The sequence below is a fragment of the Centruroides sculpturatus genome, unplaced genomic scaffold (genome assembly GCF_000671375.1).
Source record: "Centruroides sculpturatus isolate CEXI.00-Female unplaced genomic scaffold, Cexi_2.0 scaffold161, whole genome shotgun sequence".
NCBI classification, from domain to species: domain Eukaryota; kingdom Metazoa; phylum Arthropoda; class Arachnida; order Scorpiones; family Buthidae; genus Centruroides; species Centruroides sculpturatus.
Window position 1 is genome coordinate 63,122 of NW_019384373.1, and position 19,181 is coordinate 82,302.

Consider the following 19,181-nt stretch of genomic DNA (forward strand, 5'->3'; position numbering starts at 1 on the left):
TCTCCACCTTCCTTTGAGGTGAACAAATGATCGTTCAATTACTCTTCTAGCTGATAATTTTTAATTGTAGCCTCATGTGTCCGGTGTCAGGATAAGGTGTTATCAAATGCTAATTGATTGCATAAGCACTATTTCCAATAATAAGAAAACATTGTTTCAGCTTTCTTGACTATTATCTCAAACAATGAAGAGCGGGCATAAATCTCGGAACGTGGAAACGGCCCATTTACCAGTGTGAGGATAACCGGAAATAAAAGTATATAAAGTCTCTACCTCTTACCAGCAACAGATCCACAAGATCCGTCCATTGAGTCGTAGGATGGAGATTTTATGTCGTCGTTAAAAGTAGACGTGAAGACTAGGGGATGTTAAAATCGTCCTCTCCTGTCAGGATTCCCGACATTAGATAGGAGAGCTGTTAAACGACGACGAGTGGGATGAGTCGCGGTAAGCGCTTGGTTCGAGATTAATCGTTCAGGCCATTACAAAACAATAACAAAATTTAATAAAACAAATGAAGTAAAATAGAAGATTCTGAGAGACCATTAAATTCCTAGATTAATCTATTCGCGCGAAAGTGAGTTTACAATGTTAGAATTATACTAACTAAACTTACGTAGCATACGTACACTTCTCAGAGTCGGAGAATTCGGGAGGTGGATAATGAATGAGGGATCTTTTTCTCTTATGAAAACGCACAAGTTAAAATAATTCGACGAAAAATGGTTTTATGGCAGCGGACTACAGTAGTTCATGTGGCATCTCAGGGACTTCGAGAACTGTTCCGAATGCCTGAAAATCCCCCTTTATAGAAGGTTATCTGCACCATAGCGTCCAAGGGACACACGGAATGTGTAACGAGTGCAGAGAGTAAACTGATATATAGATAAGGCCGTGTGAGAAAAAAAGTTGATATCCTCTTGCTCCAAACGCATAACATTTTTTTTTCAAAAAAACAACTTATGTACAAATTTAATTTATTTTCTCTGCTAAATTGATTAAGAAATCGCGGTTCTCACACCAGCATAGCAGGAGATAATAATCATGAAATTGTCACACAGTTGATTGTCACAAGTGATTGTCTACATTAATGTATAAAACGTTGTGACAATTTTCTATTCATGCACTAAATTACTTTGTATCAAAAGTGACACCACATATTTTGTAAGATTATAGAATGGTAACCGTGACCGTTTACATTCGCGACTGCATGTATCTGTGGAGATGGTATTTTAATGTAAGTGCCATCAATAGCTTCTACTACACCTGAAAGCCACTCTTGTCGTGAAAACTTTGACTAATTTGCTGAGCTTGCTTTTATGAAAACCATTTTATAAACTGTTGTACAAGTTCTGAGAGAGCAGTGATGAGAGATCGATATATTAAATATCTTATTACTACATAAAAATTATTACGAAGAGGTTAATGTTGATCAACGTAAACTGCAGGATTACTGGTTGAATTTATTTCGTAGTGTTGTTAATATGTAATCATATGCCTCACGTTTCCTAAAAACCATAAAGTCATCAGTACCTTATCGCATGCTAAAATGTAGTGATATTATTCTAACATTTTGTGTAAAGCAGTTTGAAACCCGCAGGTTTGAGATTGGACGTACATTTCCATCGTTATAATCTACAAATACGTCAATACATTCTGGCTTCATCAAAATATTGGTCTTGTGATGTTGTGTACATTTGCAAAACCATGTTTAATTGTCGTGCGGATTCTTTAAACTTACAACCGGCAATTGATCTACAGACATTATACTGGGTATTACAAAATTTCGCATCGAATAACATTGTCCTGTTTCGTCTCTATATGGAAGACACGTGCATCATTTTGACTAAATAATATGCTTCATTTACTCAACCACATCCGCAAGGTCCTTATTTTTAGAAAAAATTTCTGTCTATTCGTAGTGTTTCATCTGGTAGACCAAACGAAACATAATGTTATATAAGCTACCGACAGGTATTTGTTGTTGTAAAAAAGACAATGAACTGATATTAAACACTGTGTTTTAAATACACTAATTTTGAGTACAAAAAAAAACTTAATAATTTACTTTAAGTACAATATTTCACTTTAAAAATTTAATAATCAAACAATAACTTCAATAATTTTTGGTATAGTACTTATTATTATAGAAAGAATACATAAAATGGTTTCGTATACAGATATCACTCGTATAATACGATAGTTACGTTCTAAAAAAAGCGCGTGTTATGCAAATACCGAGCGACTTTTTTTCAAAATTCGTGTTCGAATACAGAGTTGTTCGAGTACCGAGATACCGCTGTATTTTTTTCTTCGTTTTAACAAATGCTTTTAAAAATAAAATAAGGAATTGCTTTTACTTTGAGGCCGAAATCGATTCAGTAAAATAAATTATGTAAATTAATGATACGTCAATCCTTTGCCAAATTCTTATAACATTGGTTGTTCTATGAAACCAAAATAAAATAAAATTTATTGATTATTCGCAAAGAGTTCAAAATTCTATTCATTTATCACAAACACAACTAGAGTATATTTATGGTAATTAAGCAGCAACTGAACCGACGCTTGAGAAGGAGATATGTGGAAATTAGAACCTTGTTAATTTTCTAAAAAAAAAACTTGCCGTAAGTATAAAACTCACTGCAATTTATATTTTAAATTCGAATTACATTAAAATATTACCGAGGTCTTTGATAAAATTAGTAAACATTTCTTTATACCCTAAAGAGATCAGTTAAACTCGAAGATTTATCGTGTACAAGGCGTATTTTCTTGTCTATTAGTTATGTTTTAATGGCAATTTGTCAACTAAAAAAATTATGCGATATTTAATGGCACAGAATTGCAGCTTAATAAGCATTTCTTTTGCTTACTGCTGTTCTACACTTTGAACGAGTGCCGAAAAAGTGACTGCTTCTACTCTATACATAACAAAACCATTTTCGATTATGGTTCTTCACATTGATTCTGAAAATTATTGAACTCTTTTTTAAATATTAATCTCGAAGCATGTATTTGTATCGTTTATTTTTACTTTCTATCCCTTTAATCATCATAGAAATTTCAATCAGATAAATGATCTAAAAAGGGTAATTAATGCTAGTGATAGAAATTAACGTATTAGATAGTGAAAATAGTATAGCTCCAAAATTTTATTTAAAATTGTTAATTTATAGATATATAAATTTCCACTGTCTTCTGTCTGTCTTTTATTAATCTGGAGAAAAAGAATACCTTAGAGATAGAAGGCCCAAATTAACTACATAGTATTTTTCGGTGTCAACTGGAAGTTACATTGTCATTGTATCACGTACTTTATTACGCACTTCATACTTCTTAATTACTGCTACGTTTCGATTTCTTGTTTCAACCGTTTATTTAATTCTAAATATATGTTACTATCTGGAGTCTATTGTTTAAAACTCATATTCTCGACTAATGTGTATTTTATTGCTTCCCAATGCAGAAAAATGGAATATACTTGTTCAGATTGCGGAATGACATTTTCTGAAAAAAGTGCATATCTTGATCATCAGACGACTCATGCAGAAAAGACATTCAAGTGTGATAGGTGCTTACTAGTATTTCAAGATTCAAAACATTTAGATATACATAAGAAAATCCACTCAGAAGTGAGCTGGCATATGTGTGAAATATGCAATTGTGGATTCACTGGAAGAAAAGCTTTCGAACAGCATCAAAACACGCATACAGAAAAACAACAATATACATGTATAACTTGCGAGCAGATATTTAAAAATGATGGAGATTTACAAATCCATGTAAAAAGTGTACACAAATCTAAAAGGTCTAATTATATTTGTGAAATATGTAATAAAGAGTTTGATGACATAACGACGTATGAGATTCATTGTACACTTCATCAAACCTCGAAGAATCTAATGTGGAAAGCAAGACGTTCTCCATACAAAGTTTTGGAGGTACAACAAGTGCAAGCAAATTCACCTAAAATTGAAATCTTGGAGGTACCACAGACGCAAGCAGAAACTTCCTCACTTAAAGCCATGCTGGTATCACAGAGGAAAGGAAGACGTTCCTTACCTAGAACCTTGCAGGTACCACAGAAAAAAGCAAAACCTTCCTCATTTCAAGCTTTGTGGGAACCACTGACACCCATGCCAATTAGTGAATTCGAAAAACTATTTACAGAGAGTAAACGACAAGAGCCTGATTCAACTGAAGCCATCTGGAAACTATTGGGCCAAGCAGAACATTTCTCACAGCAAACCCTGCAGGAACAATTAGTGCAAGCACGTCCTATCTCAACACAAACTTTGCAGGAACTTCAAATGCAAACAGGACCTTTTCCTCCATTTTCGACTTTCAAGCATTCTTCCTCAACACAAACCTTGCAGGAATTACAAATGCATTCATTCGCTTCAACTTTAGAAGAACTAAAGCAGTTAGAAGGAACTTCGTCTTCTCCGATCCTGCAAGAACTACAAAAACAACCAAAACCTACCACAACTCCAAACATGAAGACAATACGAGAGCTTGCACAAAGTTTGCCATCTCCAATCTTGGACAAACCCAAAGTACAAGCAATACCGTTGTCAATTTTAAACCAGCAGGAACCATTAATGCAAGCAGGCCCTTCTTCAACACAAAACTTGCACAAACCACCAATGCAACCAGAACCTTTATCAACCCCAACCCTTGAGGAACTAAGGGTGTTAGAAGGATCTTCATCATATCCAATCCTGGAAGACGTAGACAGGCTTGTAGAAGCTTTTTCAGTTCCAAAGTTGCAAGAACCACAAGTACAAGCAATACCGTTGTCAATTTCAAACCAGCATAAACCACTAACGCAAGAAGGTCCTTCCTCAACAAAAACCTCACAGAATTTTCAAATGCAAACAGGACCTTTGCCCCCATTTTCTACTTTCAAGCATTTATTTTCTACACAAACCATGCTGGAACCACAAATGAAAACAGGACCTTCGTTACTTCCAACCGTGGAAGAATTAAGGCTGTTAGAAGGCATTTCGTTGTCTCCGATCCAGCAGGAACGTCAAAAACGACCAGAACCTACCACAACTCCAGACGTGAAGACAGTACGGNAAATTGAAATCTTGGAGGTACCACAGACGCAAGCAGAAACTTCCTCACTTAAAGCCATGCTGGTATCACAGAGGAAAGGAAGACGTTCCTTACCTAGAACCTTGCAGGTACCACAGAAAAAAGCAAAACCTTCCTCATTTCAAGCTTTGTGGGAACCACTGACACCCATGCCAATTAGTGAATTCGAAAAACTATTTACAGAGAGTAAACGACAAGAGCCTGATTCAACTGAAGCCATCTGGAAACTATTGGGCCAAGCAGAACATTTCTCACAGCAAACCCTGCAGGAACAATTAGTGCAAGCACGTCCTATCTCAACACAAACTTTGCAGGAACTTCAAATGCAAACAGGACCTTTTCCTCCATTTTCGACTTTCAAGCATTCTTCCTCAACACAAACCTTGCAGGAATTACAAATGCATTCATTCGCTTCAACTTTAGAAGAACTAAAGCAGTTAGAAGGAACTTCGTCTTCTCCGATCCTGCAAAAGGATCTTCATCATATCCAATCCTGGAAGACGTAGACAGGCTTGTAGAAGCTTTTTCAGTTCCAATGTTGCAAGAACCACAAGTACAAGCAATAACGTTTTCAATTTCAAACCAGCAGGAACCATTAACTGAAGCAGGTCCTTTTTCAACACAAACCTTGCAGCGACCACAAATGCAAGCAGGACCTTTGCCCCCATTTTCTGTTTTCAGTCATTCTTTTACAACTCAAACTCTTGACAAAGAGGGAAAAAAGTAAATGTGAAACTAAATAAACAAAATGTTTAAAATACAAAATTTTGAAAAATTAATTAGTACCAATTAACTTAGTATATTTTTATAACTATATTAACATTTTTAGTTGTGCCTTAATGTGTTAAACTTATTTTTTAATTCAGAACATTTTTGTGTTTTAAATTGATTCTATTGTCAATTGTGTTCGAAAATAAAATAAAACTTTAAAAGTTGAAAACAATGCTCTATTGATTTGATCAAATGTATACACCACGCATTAAATACGGGCTTACATCACAAATAATAGTGCTAGGCGCAGTAACGTAATTTGGGATGTATGGGACTTGGGACAAAAACAAAAACTGCACTCTTGGGTGACCTGTTTGGAAATAACTCTTTCAACTTTAGGTAATAATAGTCGTTTTATGACTCATATTTGTGGTAAGGGTTTTCTAGTAGTTTAGCTTTACTATGCAATTTCGATCAACCGTTTGTTGAGAACTTATACGTTTCAAAATGTCGTGTTTTTTCAGCATTACTATGTGGTTTTTTGGAAAAATTTAAACTGAACTCAGCGGCGTACGTTTTACTAATTCAGCCAGACACGAAAACACAGCATTGATCACATTCTTCTAACGTTCTGTGAAAAGCAGTTTTAAACCCTCAAATTCAAGGAAGGACGTGAATGTCTGATGTCATAATTGTTAAGAAGAAACATTTAAAATACGCAATACGCAGCTAGCAGCTTACATGTGAATCTAGCAACTGGTTAAAACATGCAAAACAATAAAAGAGAATTTGTCTATTAATTTATAATCATATCATATGATGATATTAAATTTCAGCAATGTTGTATAGGATATACTAGTTTTGAAATAATAGGACCACTTTAATCTCTAAATAAGTGATTTTATTTATTATTAATAAGCAATATGTCCACCATGCTTATTAATTATTTCTAAACTATCTGGCATTAAAATATAAAATTTCGTCTACAAGTACGTATCTTCTAATATCAGGACTTTGTAGCATTATCTGTAAAGCCAGTATAATAAGTCCTGATATTAGAAGATACGTACTGTACTTGTAGACGAAATTTTATATTTTAGTAAGTCAAGGACATTGAGGCATTTTAATTAAATCTGGCATTGTTTTCATCTGTGTTTTCGTGTCAAGCATCAATTATTGCCAGTTTTACAGATTCGACTGATGTGTATTGCTTTCAATTCCTGCATACTTTCCTTGCTAAGACACAAAACATGTTTTCTACGGGATTAACGTCAAAAGAACACGTGGCCAGTGAATAACATGAACGTCATTTACTAAAAACCAGTCCCTAGTAAATATTGCATTAGAAGTGGATTGAATTATATTCTAAACATTGGACAAATTTCATTTCAATTCGCAAGGAGACATTTCGAATCGCATTTGTTCTGAGCTTTGACCAAATTATTGGGCAGCAGCCATATACACACGATAGCTTTTCACCCAATGGCAAACGACCTAGTGGAAAAGAGACACCGCAGACTCAAATCGACTCTCAAAACTTGCTTGATCGAGCACTTGACAGAGGTCTTACCTTCAGTGCTACTAGGGATGCGAGCGCCTTTAAAGAAGACATCAAGGCAACAACCGCCGAACTCGTCTACGGGACGACCTTACGACTAGCCGGCGAGTTCCTCGCCCCTACACTGACAAACTCAAACGCAGCAGTTTTCGTCCAACAGCTCAAGGAGCAAATGCATCAACTGACACCAACGCCAACGAGATGTCACGGGGCAAAAGACGATATTCGTCTCCCAGGACCTACAAAGCTGCACACACGTTTTCGTGCGACACGACTCAATACGGCCACCTCTGCAACTGCCGTACGACGGACCCTTTCCCGTATTGCAGTGTACAGACACATTTTTCAATGTCCGCGTACGGCAAAAAGAGACAGTTATCTTTATAAGACTTAAACCGGCTTACTGTCTGACGGAACACCCTTCACAAAGCGAGAAACCACTAACAGACAACAAACAAGAGACAGACGTACACGACCCTAAACCATTGAGCACCACGCACTCGAAACCATAAGCCGAAACCAAAACCACGACGCACTCCGGAAGACGCGTCCGATTACCGGCACGTTCTCGTTATCCTCACGATTGTTTACACTAGGAAGGGGGTACTGAGGCAATCGGCAACACTGCACCGTCCCCAACCGGCGTGACGTCAGAGGTCGAGGCTAACCACCCACTTTTTGGGGTCGACGTACTCAGAGTAGGACGTCCATTTTGTGTGCCTCACGATAAACTTCGTTATAAGCTTTCTGTATATAAAGTTGTAACTATCTGTAAATAAACTCGTAATATCATCATTTAGATTTTTTCCTCTGCATGAGGAACGAAAATTCGACGACACGCAAGATGCAGATCCTGTTTGCAGATGCGATCGGATTGAACAACTTAGCTGATTTCGACTATCGAGAGGTAGACCCTAACGGTCCCCTCACTCCCTTAGCGCCCACAGGGAGGAAAGAGTTATTAATAAACAACCTAACCCAACTTACTAAGTATCCAACTTCAAAAAATGAGTCGCTCCGTTTACAAACGACTCCCTTTGACTAGAAAGAAAATTGATACAGATAAAACAAATGCACATATACATATACTACAAACTTATTTCATTAATAAAAGTTCATACAGTACTGTAGTTGCAAAATAATTCATTATTATGTTTCAGCTACAAATAGTTCATATTCGCTACTTTTGCAGCACAACCTTGCTACTTTTTAATCTACAGATCTGGCAGCATTGATAAAAACACCTAATAGAGTATAAAATGTATTTTCTTGTCTATTACTTACGTTTTTATTATTTGTCGTCAAAAAAAAAGAATTTTTACGATGTTTAAATAAATTAATAATTGAAAATTGGTTCTTTTAAGCAGCATTTTAAGTAGCTAAGTAATCATTTATTTGCTACTGCTGCTCTCCACTTTGAATAAATGCAATAATAGTGTCTGCTTGTACTTTTATTGAAAGTACAAGCAGACACTAGACAATAAAACAAGAACATTTTCGATTCTGATTTTTAATTTTATCATTGGTGAAGAAAACTTTTAGACTTTTATAACATTAATGTTAAAGCATATATTTGGGTCGTTTAATTTACACGATGTTCCTGCACTCATCTGAAAAGAAATTTCGACAAAATAAATGATCTAAAAAGTAATGAGTATTACTGAAAGACATTGAATACAGCCAGATTAAACAGTGAATTCGCTTCTAATGTTTAAATTATAATGGATACTTTTAATGGTTTATATTGTTAAACGAGCATTGAGTTAGAATTTTTCAATATAGTTTTTTTTTTACTTTAACTTTAGTAACTATTTCTATTAAAGATTTTTTTTAAATAACTAAATAATAAATGTACAAAGTTAACAGAATACTAATAAATATGCGTACAAAAATATATATATATACAAAAATCAATAAGAAATAATCTGTAAGAGCTGAATATGATTATAGGGAAGCCCACAATTCAGAGGTTTTTATGTCCAAATCGTGTTTTAGAAGGCCTACTGGGTATTCCTTCATACACGAATTTCTAAAACTACGTTAAAGGCCTGCTTCTCCAACAGTATTACAGTCGCTTTACAAACCAATGAGACTATTTGAGCATTAAAAAACAATTACTATGGTTTTTGAAATATTGAATGTTAATAGGGTTTGCTTGCAAAATCCGCGTGAGCGAAGCCGCGGGCAGCAGATAGTAATATAATAAAAATGTTGTCAAAAGCAATGTACTGGTACCTATAAATTCGACTGTACTGTACACTTAATTTCTCAAATTAAACCCCGGAATTATTGAGGCAAACAGAATCTTCTTCTTCACTAACCTGTCGAAATCACAAACGGAAGCGAAAGCTTCCTTAACTGAAATCCTGCAAGAAGAACGGCAACAAGCAATTTTCTACGTAATTCTTACAGAAACATTGAATGCAAGCACTTCTTCTTCAACTGCAACATTGGAGCAAGAATAGATGCAAGCAGTACGTTTAACTCAAACTCTGTTCAGTGTCCGTGCCCCTTACGTTTTGTACAATTCAAACTCTGAAAGAAGAGACTGAAGCAAAACCGTTTGTTCAACATCTTGCAGGCAGAATGGATGCATGCAGGTCCTTCTACCGAAACCTTGCAGGAAGAATAAATCTCAACCTTATTTCTCTGTTTTTCTTCGACTAAAACACCGAAATAAAGCAACCTCAATCTAAACGATGGTCTTAAAACAGAGACATACACACATCAAAACTACAGGACAGAAATAACTTTCCTATAGTACAAACGGTAAAAATATATCTGTCCTTACAAAACAAAACTACAAACAGTAGAACCTCATAAACTTCTGCTGAAACGAAAATTGCAATCCTCAATTACAAATGGAGCTGCAAAAGGAAGAATTAAAAACATTAGAAAAAGGCATTAATTCGTTCGTATGGGAGGACATATCGGAACGAGCTCTACACAAATAAATGAGTCTTCGTACCGTGATTAGAACCGCAAGTCATGTTATATCAATTCAATAACTTTTCCCGAAAGGTAATAGATAGATGACAGGCATGACTCTATTGTTAAAGAAAAAGTATAGTGTGCAAAAGCATATAATGTAATTTATGCGATAAACAATCAATAAACGTAATTTATCGACCTGTAAACTGAACAAGTTCAGTGTACAATTGTCTTACAGGAACATCACGATGTGCCGATTTATTTGATGTGGTTGGTCAGGTAATTGAGCTTCATCTTGCTGCATACTCCGCCCATCATAAGTGTCATCATCCATGTTAGCGAAACATGTTCGCTTTAGTGGTCTTTGTGGCAATACTGGTTGTCTATAGAGATGATGATAAAAATTGAACTTTGTAGGAACCGATGTTTTATGCAAATAGGTGTATCTAGTTCTTCAGTTTTCTAAATGCCACAGCTAATGTTGCCATCTTAATTGTAAATTTCATAATCTAACTACTCATTTTAGTTTTAATACTGAACCTTAAATAAAAGTGTGGGTTATTGTCGTCCTGTGTTCAAACTCTCTGTGATATTCTTGTAGAGTTTGTAGTCCGTGAAAAGCCTTCCGTGGTTTTACCTATGTTTTATTTCTGAATTCAAATATGGACTTCATCGTCTTCCATGCTACACTACAGTAAACCATATCTCTTCAAAGTATTCAAATATCAGACAGAAATTCACCAGTTTTGTCATCAGGTGATTAGAATAATTCACTAAAAGTTTCAGCAAACTCACTGAGTGACAAATAATAAAGCTTGAATAGACTTTACGTTAATTGCATTTTTTTACATTCATATACCAAGTCAAATCCCGTATTTTAAACCCCATAAAGTTGTATCTCTCTCCACAAGCAGTACCCGAAACGGAAAAAGCATCCACAAATGTTTGTATTTGAGGATGCTCTTTCCGTTCACGTTAAGATTCTGTTAATATCCGCCTTTAATATTTAGTAGTGACTAAAACAAGATTCAGATTAGTCCCAGCCGCGTCATGGTTATGTCAAAATCTTTTCTCTTGTACCTTAAGATACAGTATACTAAGGCATTAATTAATTATATGAATAAGAATCTTTAAAAAAACCCTACTATCCAATACTTAAAATTGATTTGGAAATGTTAATGCTGATTGCTTTTCAATAATGCAGATTGCATTTTACTATTAACAGTATGATAAAAATGTAATGTAATTAATTTTATTGAAATTTCCTACAAGTATTTAATTATCTAGTCAAACTCTAATTTTCGGCAAAATGTTTAGCCACAAATTTTTCCGGCGATTCCATTTCGAAGCCTTTATCGTTTTGAACTCCGTTGCATCTGTCCAGAATCGGGACTACACAAAGATTTAATACATTTGAATAAATATCTAATAAAACAGCTAGTTTGAAATGAAACGAGTTACGTTATTGGTGAGATTATCCATCCGAATTATTGTCGCTGTATCAGACAACGGGCCCACCAGTCGCCAAGCGATTTCGTATCCTGAACACTGGGAGTTCTGTTGTGGGTTCGCGCTTCGCCAGGTCTGCCTGGCCACGTAAAGTTTTCCGGGTTATCTCCACATTTGTAATGCCTGATAAGATACCAGTTACCCTTAAAAGACCTCTGGAATAGCATCCACCTAGGAGATCGCCCAAGTGTTGCAGTCATACAAGTTAACAAACAAACAAACAATCAGACAATGCCTTTATTTTAACGCGAATAATTTCGTTTAATTCGATAAATTTTTAACACAATTAATTCGTAATAATTTTAAAATTGATAATTTAGCTAAATTTAGTTTTAAAACTTATATAGATCTCTGTTATTTATTTTTACCGTGATTTTTTTTCTTTACTGGGTGTTTGCGTTTGAGGTCGCTGAAGCAAAACGCAGAAATGTAATCGAGATTGAGTAGAACTTTTCGCTTCCACTTGTTCGTCATCATGGATATGAGAAGCAGATCCTCCTTAAAAATCTTCTTTGGCCGAAGTTTAAGTTGAAGACGAATTACGAAAACTGGATAATGTTCGTGTTAAAGGTTCTGCATGCATCAATATTTTTTTCGAAGCTTCACTTGAAGAAGATTCTTCTTGGATCACACCTCTCCCCGAAATATCAGTAAAGAAAAGTCCTGCTTGCTTCTAGTCTAAGGATTTGAGATGGTCAGATTGCTTCCCTTTTTCATCTGACATTTGTTTTGAAGAAGACAAACGAATCACGGAAACTGGGAAGAATTTGAGTAGAAGGTCCTACTAAATGTGATAATTCAGTTAAAAAAGATTCTTACATCGCACCTTCTTCCGAAATTTCAGTAGAGAAAAGTCCTGCATGAACTTCTTTTTTACATGAAGTTTAAGCTGAAGATCAACAAACAAATCATGGATACTAAACAGAATTTGTGTCGTAGATCTTGGTTGCATCCCTTCTTGGGTTAGTGCTTTTATCAGAGTTGGTATTGTAAAAGGCATTAATTGTTTGTGCAGCATTGAAATTAACGGAGATTCTGTTATCATGAATAATTCTTGCAAAATTGCAGTAATAGCAAAACCTGCTTACGTCAACAATTTCTGAAGAAGAGCACATATATAAAGTTCTATCTGCATCGATAATTTCTCTAAGGAGTATGTGGATAAAGTTACTGCTTATATCTCTGGTCCTCCAGGGTTTCTGTTGAAGTAAGTCCTGCTTGCATCCGTGGTTTCTCTACAATTTGTGATGAGAAAGCTTCATCTTGCATCCCTGATTCGTCTAGGGTTTCCGCTGAAGACGGTCCAGGTTGCATCATCGGTTCCTCCACAGTTTGTGGTGAAGATCTGCTTTGCATCAATGGTTGCCAAAACATGTGTGTTGAGAATGATCGTTTTTGCATCTGTGGTTCCTTTACAATTTGTGTTGAAGAATATCCAGCTTGCATCCGCGGTTCTTGGAGAGTTTGTGTTGAAAAAGGTTCTGTTTGCATCCTTGATTCATCTAGAATTTGCACTGAAGACGGTCCGGGTTGCATCAACGGTTCCTGGAAAGTTTGTGCTAAAGGTCTTTTATACGTTGATAGTTCCGGCAGGAATGAATGTGAAAAATAAACTGGAGATCGAGAACAAAGTTCGCTCTGAAACGGTGTGCTTCCTGTGTGCAATTTCTCATGAATAATCAACTGATATTTATGTTTGAATCCTTCGTTGCATATTTTACATTGAAAAGGCATTTCGTTTGTATGTTTTCTCAAGTGTATTTCTAGTTTTGATTTATATAAAAAAAATCTTTGAGCAAAATTCGCACTCGAAATTTTTACGTTCATTACTTCTCTCATGGTTTTCTACACAACCTGTTGCGCGACGGTTCGATTTATCTTCCATTTTGTTATACTTGCAGGCTCTGTGAAAAAAAGACAAACTGCACGTCAGTTGCGAACATTAATTCTTAAACTGTATATCTATACAGTTCAGGGTTCGACACAAGAACAACAATATAAAGATCTCAAGGAAATCAGTTATTAAGTAAAAGATGAATAATGAAAAATTTGAAGCATTTAACATAAATGCAGTTCGGATGTGCTCAGCAGAAAAATTAAAAATATTGGACTACATATTCGAGAAAATTTTTAATTACTAACGTTTAGAGCATATTCTTATTGGCTATTATCAGGTTTTTTAAACTGTTTTTAGATTCAGTTTCACAAATAAAACATTTTATTTAAATTTTAAATACAAATTTTAATGTTAATAAAGTAACTAAATAACTTACGAAAAATATAATGTTAACAATAAATATAAATAAACTTAAAGGATAACTTTAGGATGTAGAACTTACTCAATTTAAAAAAGAAATAGAATGGAGTTATAAAGAAAACAGATAATTCTTTAAAAAAACATCGATAGAATTAATAAATTGACATTCAGCTAACCGTTTGGAAGACAGTATAAATAGTTGGTAACGTACAAAAACTCAAAGATAGTTTACAAAACAGCTAATATTAATATTTACAACTTGTTATGAAATGATGAAAACAAATTAAAAAAGAACAAGCTGGAGTATACAAAATACTATGGAAAACTTAACACCTTGGGATTTAAAAGAATTACGTTGGGTTATGTACCTTACTTGTGTCTTATGGTGACACTCAAGGAACACAAATTCATTGTACAAATAGACCATAATTATACAATTTTAGCATCAATGTCACAGGTGCTATATGGTCTACAGGCTGCGATATAAAGTACGAATCGTTAAAATGTACACTCAACCACCATCACTATGGATATGGAAAACATAGAGATTTACAGAAGTTAGATTAAAGAGCCTGCGAAATTTACAACCAAATTTTTATAGTTTTAGTAACAAGAAATTGACAACAATTAATTTTAATTAATTTTTTTTAAAAAAAAGGATATTTAATACAATTAATTACAAAAGATAAACAAAGAAAAAAGTATATAGAAAAATTATAACTTAGTTCTCATCTAACGATATAAACCATTAAAATTATCATTTTATTTCAAACATTACAAGAGAATTTACAGTCTAACCTGACTGTATTTAATGCCTTTCAGTATCTCTGATTACTCTTCAGGTAAATTACTTTGTCGAAATTTTCTTTAAGTGCAGCAATATCGATTAAAATAAACGATTTAAATGCATGCTTCAACATTAATGTTACAAAAGTCTGAAAGTTCTCATCATTAATGATCTAATTAAGAATCAATGTCGAAAATGTTTCTGTTTTATTGAAAGTATAAGCAGTCACTTTTACTGCATTCATTGAAAGTGGAGAGCAGCAGTAAGCGAATAAATGCTTTCTTATCTACTTAAAATGCTGCTTAAGAGCACCTATTTTCAATTATCATTTGATTTAAACATCGTAAAAATTCCTTTACTTATAAACGAACAATGAAAACGTAATTAGTAAAGAAGAAAAGTTTTCCTGTTTATTATCAATTTTTGCGACGAAGCGATTTGATCGAGGATGAAATGTTGGCAAACAATTAGTATAATTCTATTACATTGAAAGATATTGTTAATTTATTATTATTATTATTTAATTTTAAAATATAAATGAAAGTAATGTTTAAACTTACGCAAATCTGTTTTATTTACAAAGGCAAGTCTGGACATTTCACCTTCTCAAGTGTTGGTTAAAACGTTGCTGTATTATCATAAATATATTTTAAATGTATTTGTGATAAATTAATTTAATTTCGAATTTTTCATTAATAATTAACGGCTTTATTTTTAGTTCGGTTTTACGCGGGAATTAATAACATTTCTCGATTTTGACAAATTATTAATTTAAATAATTGTTTAGTTTACTGATTCGAGTTCAGTAGGAAAGTATAAGCAATATCCCGCTTTTAATTGTTATAATAATTTTAAAATGTTGCTTAAAATAAAATATTCTTACGTTACGAATTAATTGAGTTAAAAATTTATCGAACTTAACGAAAATATTCGCGTTAAAATATAGGCGTTGTCGGATAAAGTAACATTAATTCAGATTGATAATCACACCAATAACGTAACTCGTTTCATTTCAAACGATCAGGTTTATTAGATTATTTATCCACATGTGTTAAGTGTTTCTACAGTTCCGTAACTAAACACGTGTAACATTTGCCGGACCACCTGTGATTAAGCGCTTTCTTTTCTTAAACACTGGCAGTTCGATTATGGGTTCGTGCCTCCCCAGACAGACTGGCCACGTGGAGTTTCCTGTGTTTTCTCTCCGTCTTTCCTGTAGAGAATAAATAGGAGTCAGTTACTTTTAGAAAGACCTCCCAAAAGGCATTCTCTTTTAGGTAAATCTCACTAGTATTGCTTTGCTGACACTTAACTAAACAAGCAACAGGTACAACGGCGCCTGAAACGAAGAAGGCTTCGAAATGAAACTGATTGAAAAATTTGTGGTGTGGCTGGATATTTTGCATATCACATTTGTTATCATACCGTTAATATGAAGAAGCAATTTGCATTATTCGATAACAATCAGCATTAACATTCCCAAATTAACTAGGTTGGTAGGTTGCTTTTTTAAACGTTTTATTCATACAATTAATTAATGCGTTAGTATAGTGTATAAGAATAGCACAGATAGTTTGAAAAGGAACGACAATAATTCACACTTTTCTTTAGGATCTAGTTTTAAAAGTAAAAGAAAAGAAGTCAGATTAGGAATTTACAGTTGAGATGATGTACATCAGCAGTGGCATTGAGAAGACCGATTTGGGGATATTAATGCTTATTGTTTCCGAATAATTCAGGTTGCTTCTTGCTATTAACAGTATGATAACAAATTTGATATAAATTATATTATTAAAATTTTGAAATTTTCAGAAAAATATCCAGCCAAAATTTTTTCGCCAGTTCCATTTAGAAGCCTTCTTCGTTTCAGGCCCGATTGCACCCTATGCACCTGTGTAGTTAAGTGACTATAGAAAAACTTAATACATCTGGTTAGAGACTTAATACATCTTGACTAAATGAGTCAAAGTGGGGCGCTTGCCCCACCCTGGCTCACGTAGTCAAAGGTAGAAATATAGGGCAATAGATTATAATGGTATTGCGCGGCATGAAAGCATGTTTGAATCGTGAGGAAAAGATGCTCTCATGTTATTCGGTGACGGGAGTTCTCTCTGGTGAACGGGTGGGGAACTGGCAGTTCAAGGTCTGGATGGTCTGTGGTAAGACTAAAGATGAAAAGGGCGGATTTAGGTTTTTAGGCTTACCGAAGTCCATTTTTGTTAGATTAAGAATACAGTAGAGCGTCGATTTTCCGAATCAATTGGGGACTGGGGTTGTTCGTATAACTGATATTTCGGATAACCGATTTATGTACGAAAAAATAGTTTAACGTATCCGATGTTGAAATTTTTATCTGTTGCGTGTCGCTTCGCGTTGAATTTTCGTCGATGTTAAGCCTAACGAAGACTAATGTATCGTAAAAAATTATTTTTTTAATTTGTACAAACAAAATAAATATATTGAAAAATATAAAAACGATAAAAAATTATACTTCAAATGTAAATTTAGTATCAGAAACGTAAAATATTTAAGTAGCCCAAGACATAGACAAAGATTGAAGCGCCACAGCACTGGCGAAAATTTAAATTTGCCGACTGGAATTTTTTCGGATGATTGACGTTTGAAATGATTGACTTTCGGAAAATCGACGCTCTACTGTATTTAAATTGGGATTTAAAATTTATTTTTAATAACATGAAAATCGAAGTTAAAATGTATTTATTTATGAAATGGTGTTGAATGACGATAAGTGGCCGTTGTTAATGAATTGTATTAAAAATTTATGATTATAATTTAATTTTTGTGCGCTGTTGACACTTGGGGGCCGGGCATAAGTCCTATTAGTCGGTATGTATATCTGACCCTGATTATAGAATGTTCGAGGTTTGGATTGCTAGTACAGTACGTTCTGTTCCCTAATTAATCCCTGCAATCAGCGCGAATGAGTCAGTTGAGTGAGTTGACGCATTTCAGCTTTTTCAGAACATAATGCGAGCGAGGTTTATTTAAAATCTCGTTGTGTCCATACGCAATACTGGATTTCTTACGTCATTTTAAATTAACAAGTGTTGTATTTACTTGTATTGAATGTTGTAAGTGTTTTAATAAATCCATTAATGTTGTTCGCGCGTTTATTTCATTTTTGGACCGCAATCCCGTAACAATAGCAATTTAAATTGGATATTACAAACTTTTTTATCACAAAAGGTATGTCTGTATTATTTTCATTCGAGTCGATGAGTTGCAAAACAGTCTAATTAAAGGAATCCAAAATATTAAAGTTTTTTTTCTTTAAAGATTGAAGTTTCTAGTGTAGAGAGTCAATTCAAAAGCTTAAATTTTTAGTTCGTTTAATTTTTTGACAGATATAGCAGTAGTTATTTATATAAGCACACCGAATATACCAATGCTCTATGAAACCCGTTGGTCTCAAAAATATAAAAGTATCGCCACATTGAAGGAATATAATGTGCAAATCGTTATGGCGCTTGAAAAACTATCAACAGACGATAATAATACAACGAGAACAGCTGGTTTTCAAATACATTGCGCTGCTACAAAATCAGAATTTATTATTAGTGTTTGTCTCATAGCGAAATATTCAGCGATCCTGCAACTGGTGGTAAATGTTATTCATTACTTTTTATAAACAACGTTATCTTACTTTTGCCCTTTGAAAAAATCTAATCACGCCCTTGCATCTATATAAGTAATTAATTAAAATAACTGGTTTGAAATGAAACGAGTTACGTTATTGGTGTGATTATCCATCTGAATAAATGTCACTTTATCAGAGAATACCTCTATTTTAACGCGAATATTTTCGTCAAGTTCGATGAATTTTTAACACAATTAATTCGTAATATAAGACAATTTTATTTAAAAGCAATTATTTAAAATTTTTTAAACTATTTTCACAATTAAATATACAGGTATACCTCGCCTTACGTCGGTAATTGGTTACAGGAGAACGACGTAAGTCGAATTTACTTGTCTCCGAATCTACTTGTCACTAGGCTAAACCGTAAATTACCATTCCCGGTTCTGTATTTTATTTATTAATGTATTTTTAATAATATATGGTTAATAAAAATCTATTTTAAGCTTATAAAGATATAAATTTTAGTTTTTAATATAGTACAAAAAAAGTAATCTAAATTTACGAATGCATGTACTGTAAATACAGTACAGTACATACTTGTATATATTTTAATATGATTCTATGTGCTTTAAACGTTTATCTAGTGATATTACGACTTCAATATTTGTGGCGGACAGACGTAAAGTCGAATAAAATGACTTAAACTTGATTTTTATTTTTCCAT

At 34.0% G+C, this 19,181-nt stretch overlaps 2 protein-coding genes across 2 annotated transcripts; one reads left to right on the forward strand and one right to left on the reverse strand.

The window, feature by feature from the left end:
• The first annotated feature begins 2,365 nt into the window (after nucleotides 1–2,365).
• LOC111615466 (RE1-silencing transcription factor-like) lies at nucleotides 2,366–5,609 on the forward strand. The gene is made up of 2 exons (XM_023356875.1): nucleotides 2,366–2,627; nucleotides 3,470–5,609. Exon 2 carries the CDS (start codon nucleotides 3,474–3,476, stop codon nucleotides 5,607–5,609), a length of 2,136 nt encoding a protein of 711 aa, XP_023212643.1. The 5' UTR covers nucleotides 2,366–2,627; nucleotides 3,470–3,473.
• Nucleotides 5,610–12,077: 6,468 nt separating this feature from the next.
• LOC111615305 (oocyte zinc finger protein XlCOF28-like) lies at nucleotides 12,078–15,492 on the reverse strand. The gene is made up of 2 exons (XM_023356729.1): nucleotides 15,417–15,492; nucleotides 12,078–13,716 (listed from the first exon to the last, which is right to left on the reverse strand). The coding sequence occupies exon 2, from the start codon at nucleotides 13,649–13,651 to the stop codon at nucleotides 12,980–12,982; it is 672 nt and encodes a 223-aa protein (XP_023212497.1). The 5' UTR covers nucleotides 13,652–13,716; nucleotides 15,417–15,492; the 3' UTR covers nucleotides 12,078–12,979.
• Between the last annotated feature and the right edge of the window lie 3,689 nt (nucleotides 15,493–19,181).

Bases quoted from the DNA above. Each gene is read 5' to 3' on its own strand.
- LOC111615305 (XM_023356729.1), bottom strand. From the start codon at position 13,651: ATGAGAGAAGTAATGAACGTAAAAATTTCGAGTGCGAATTTTGCTCAA.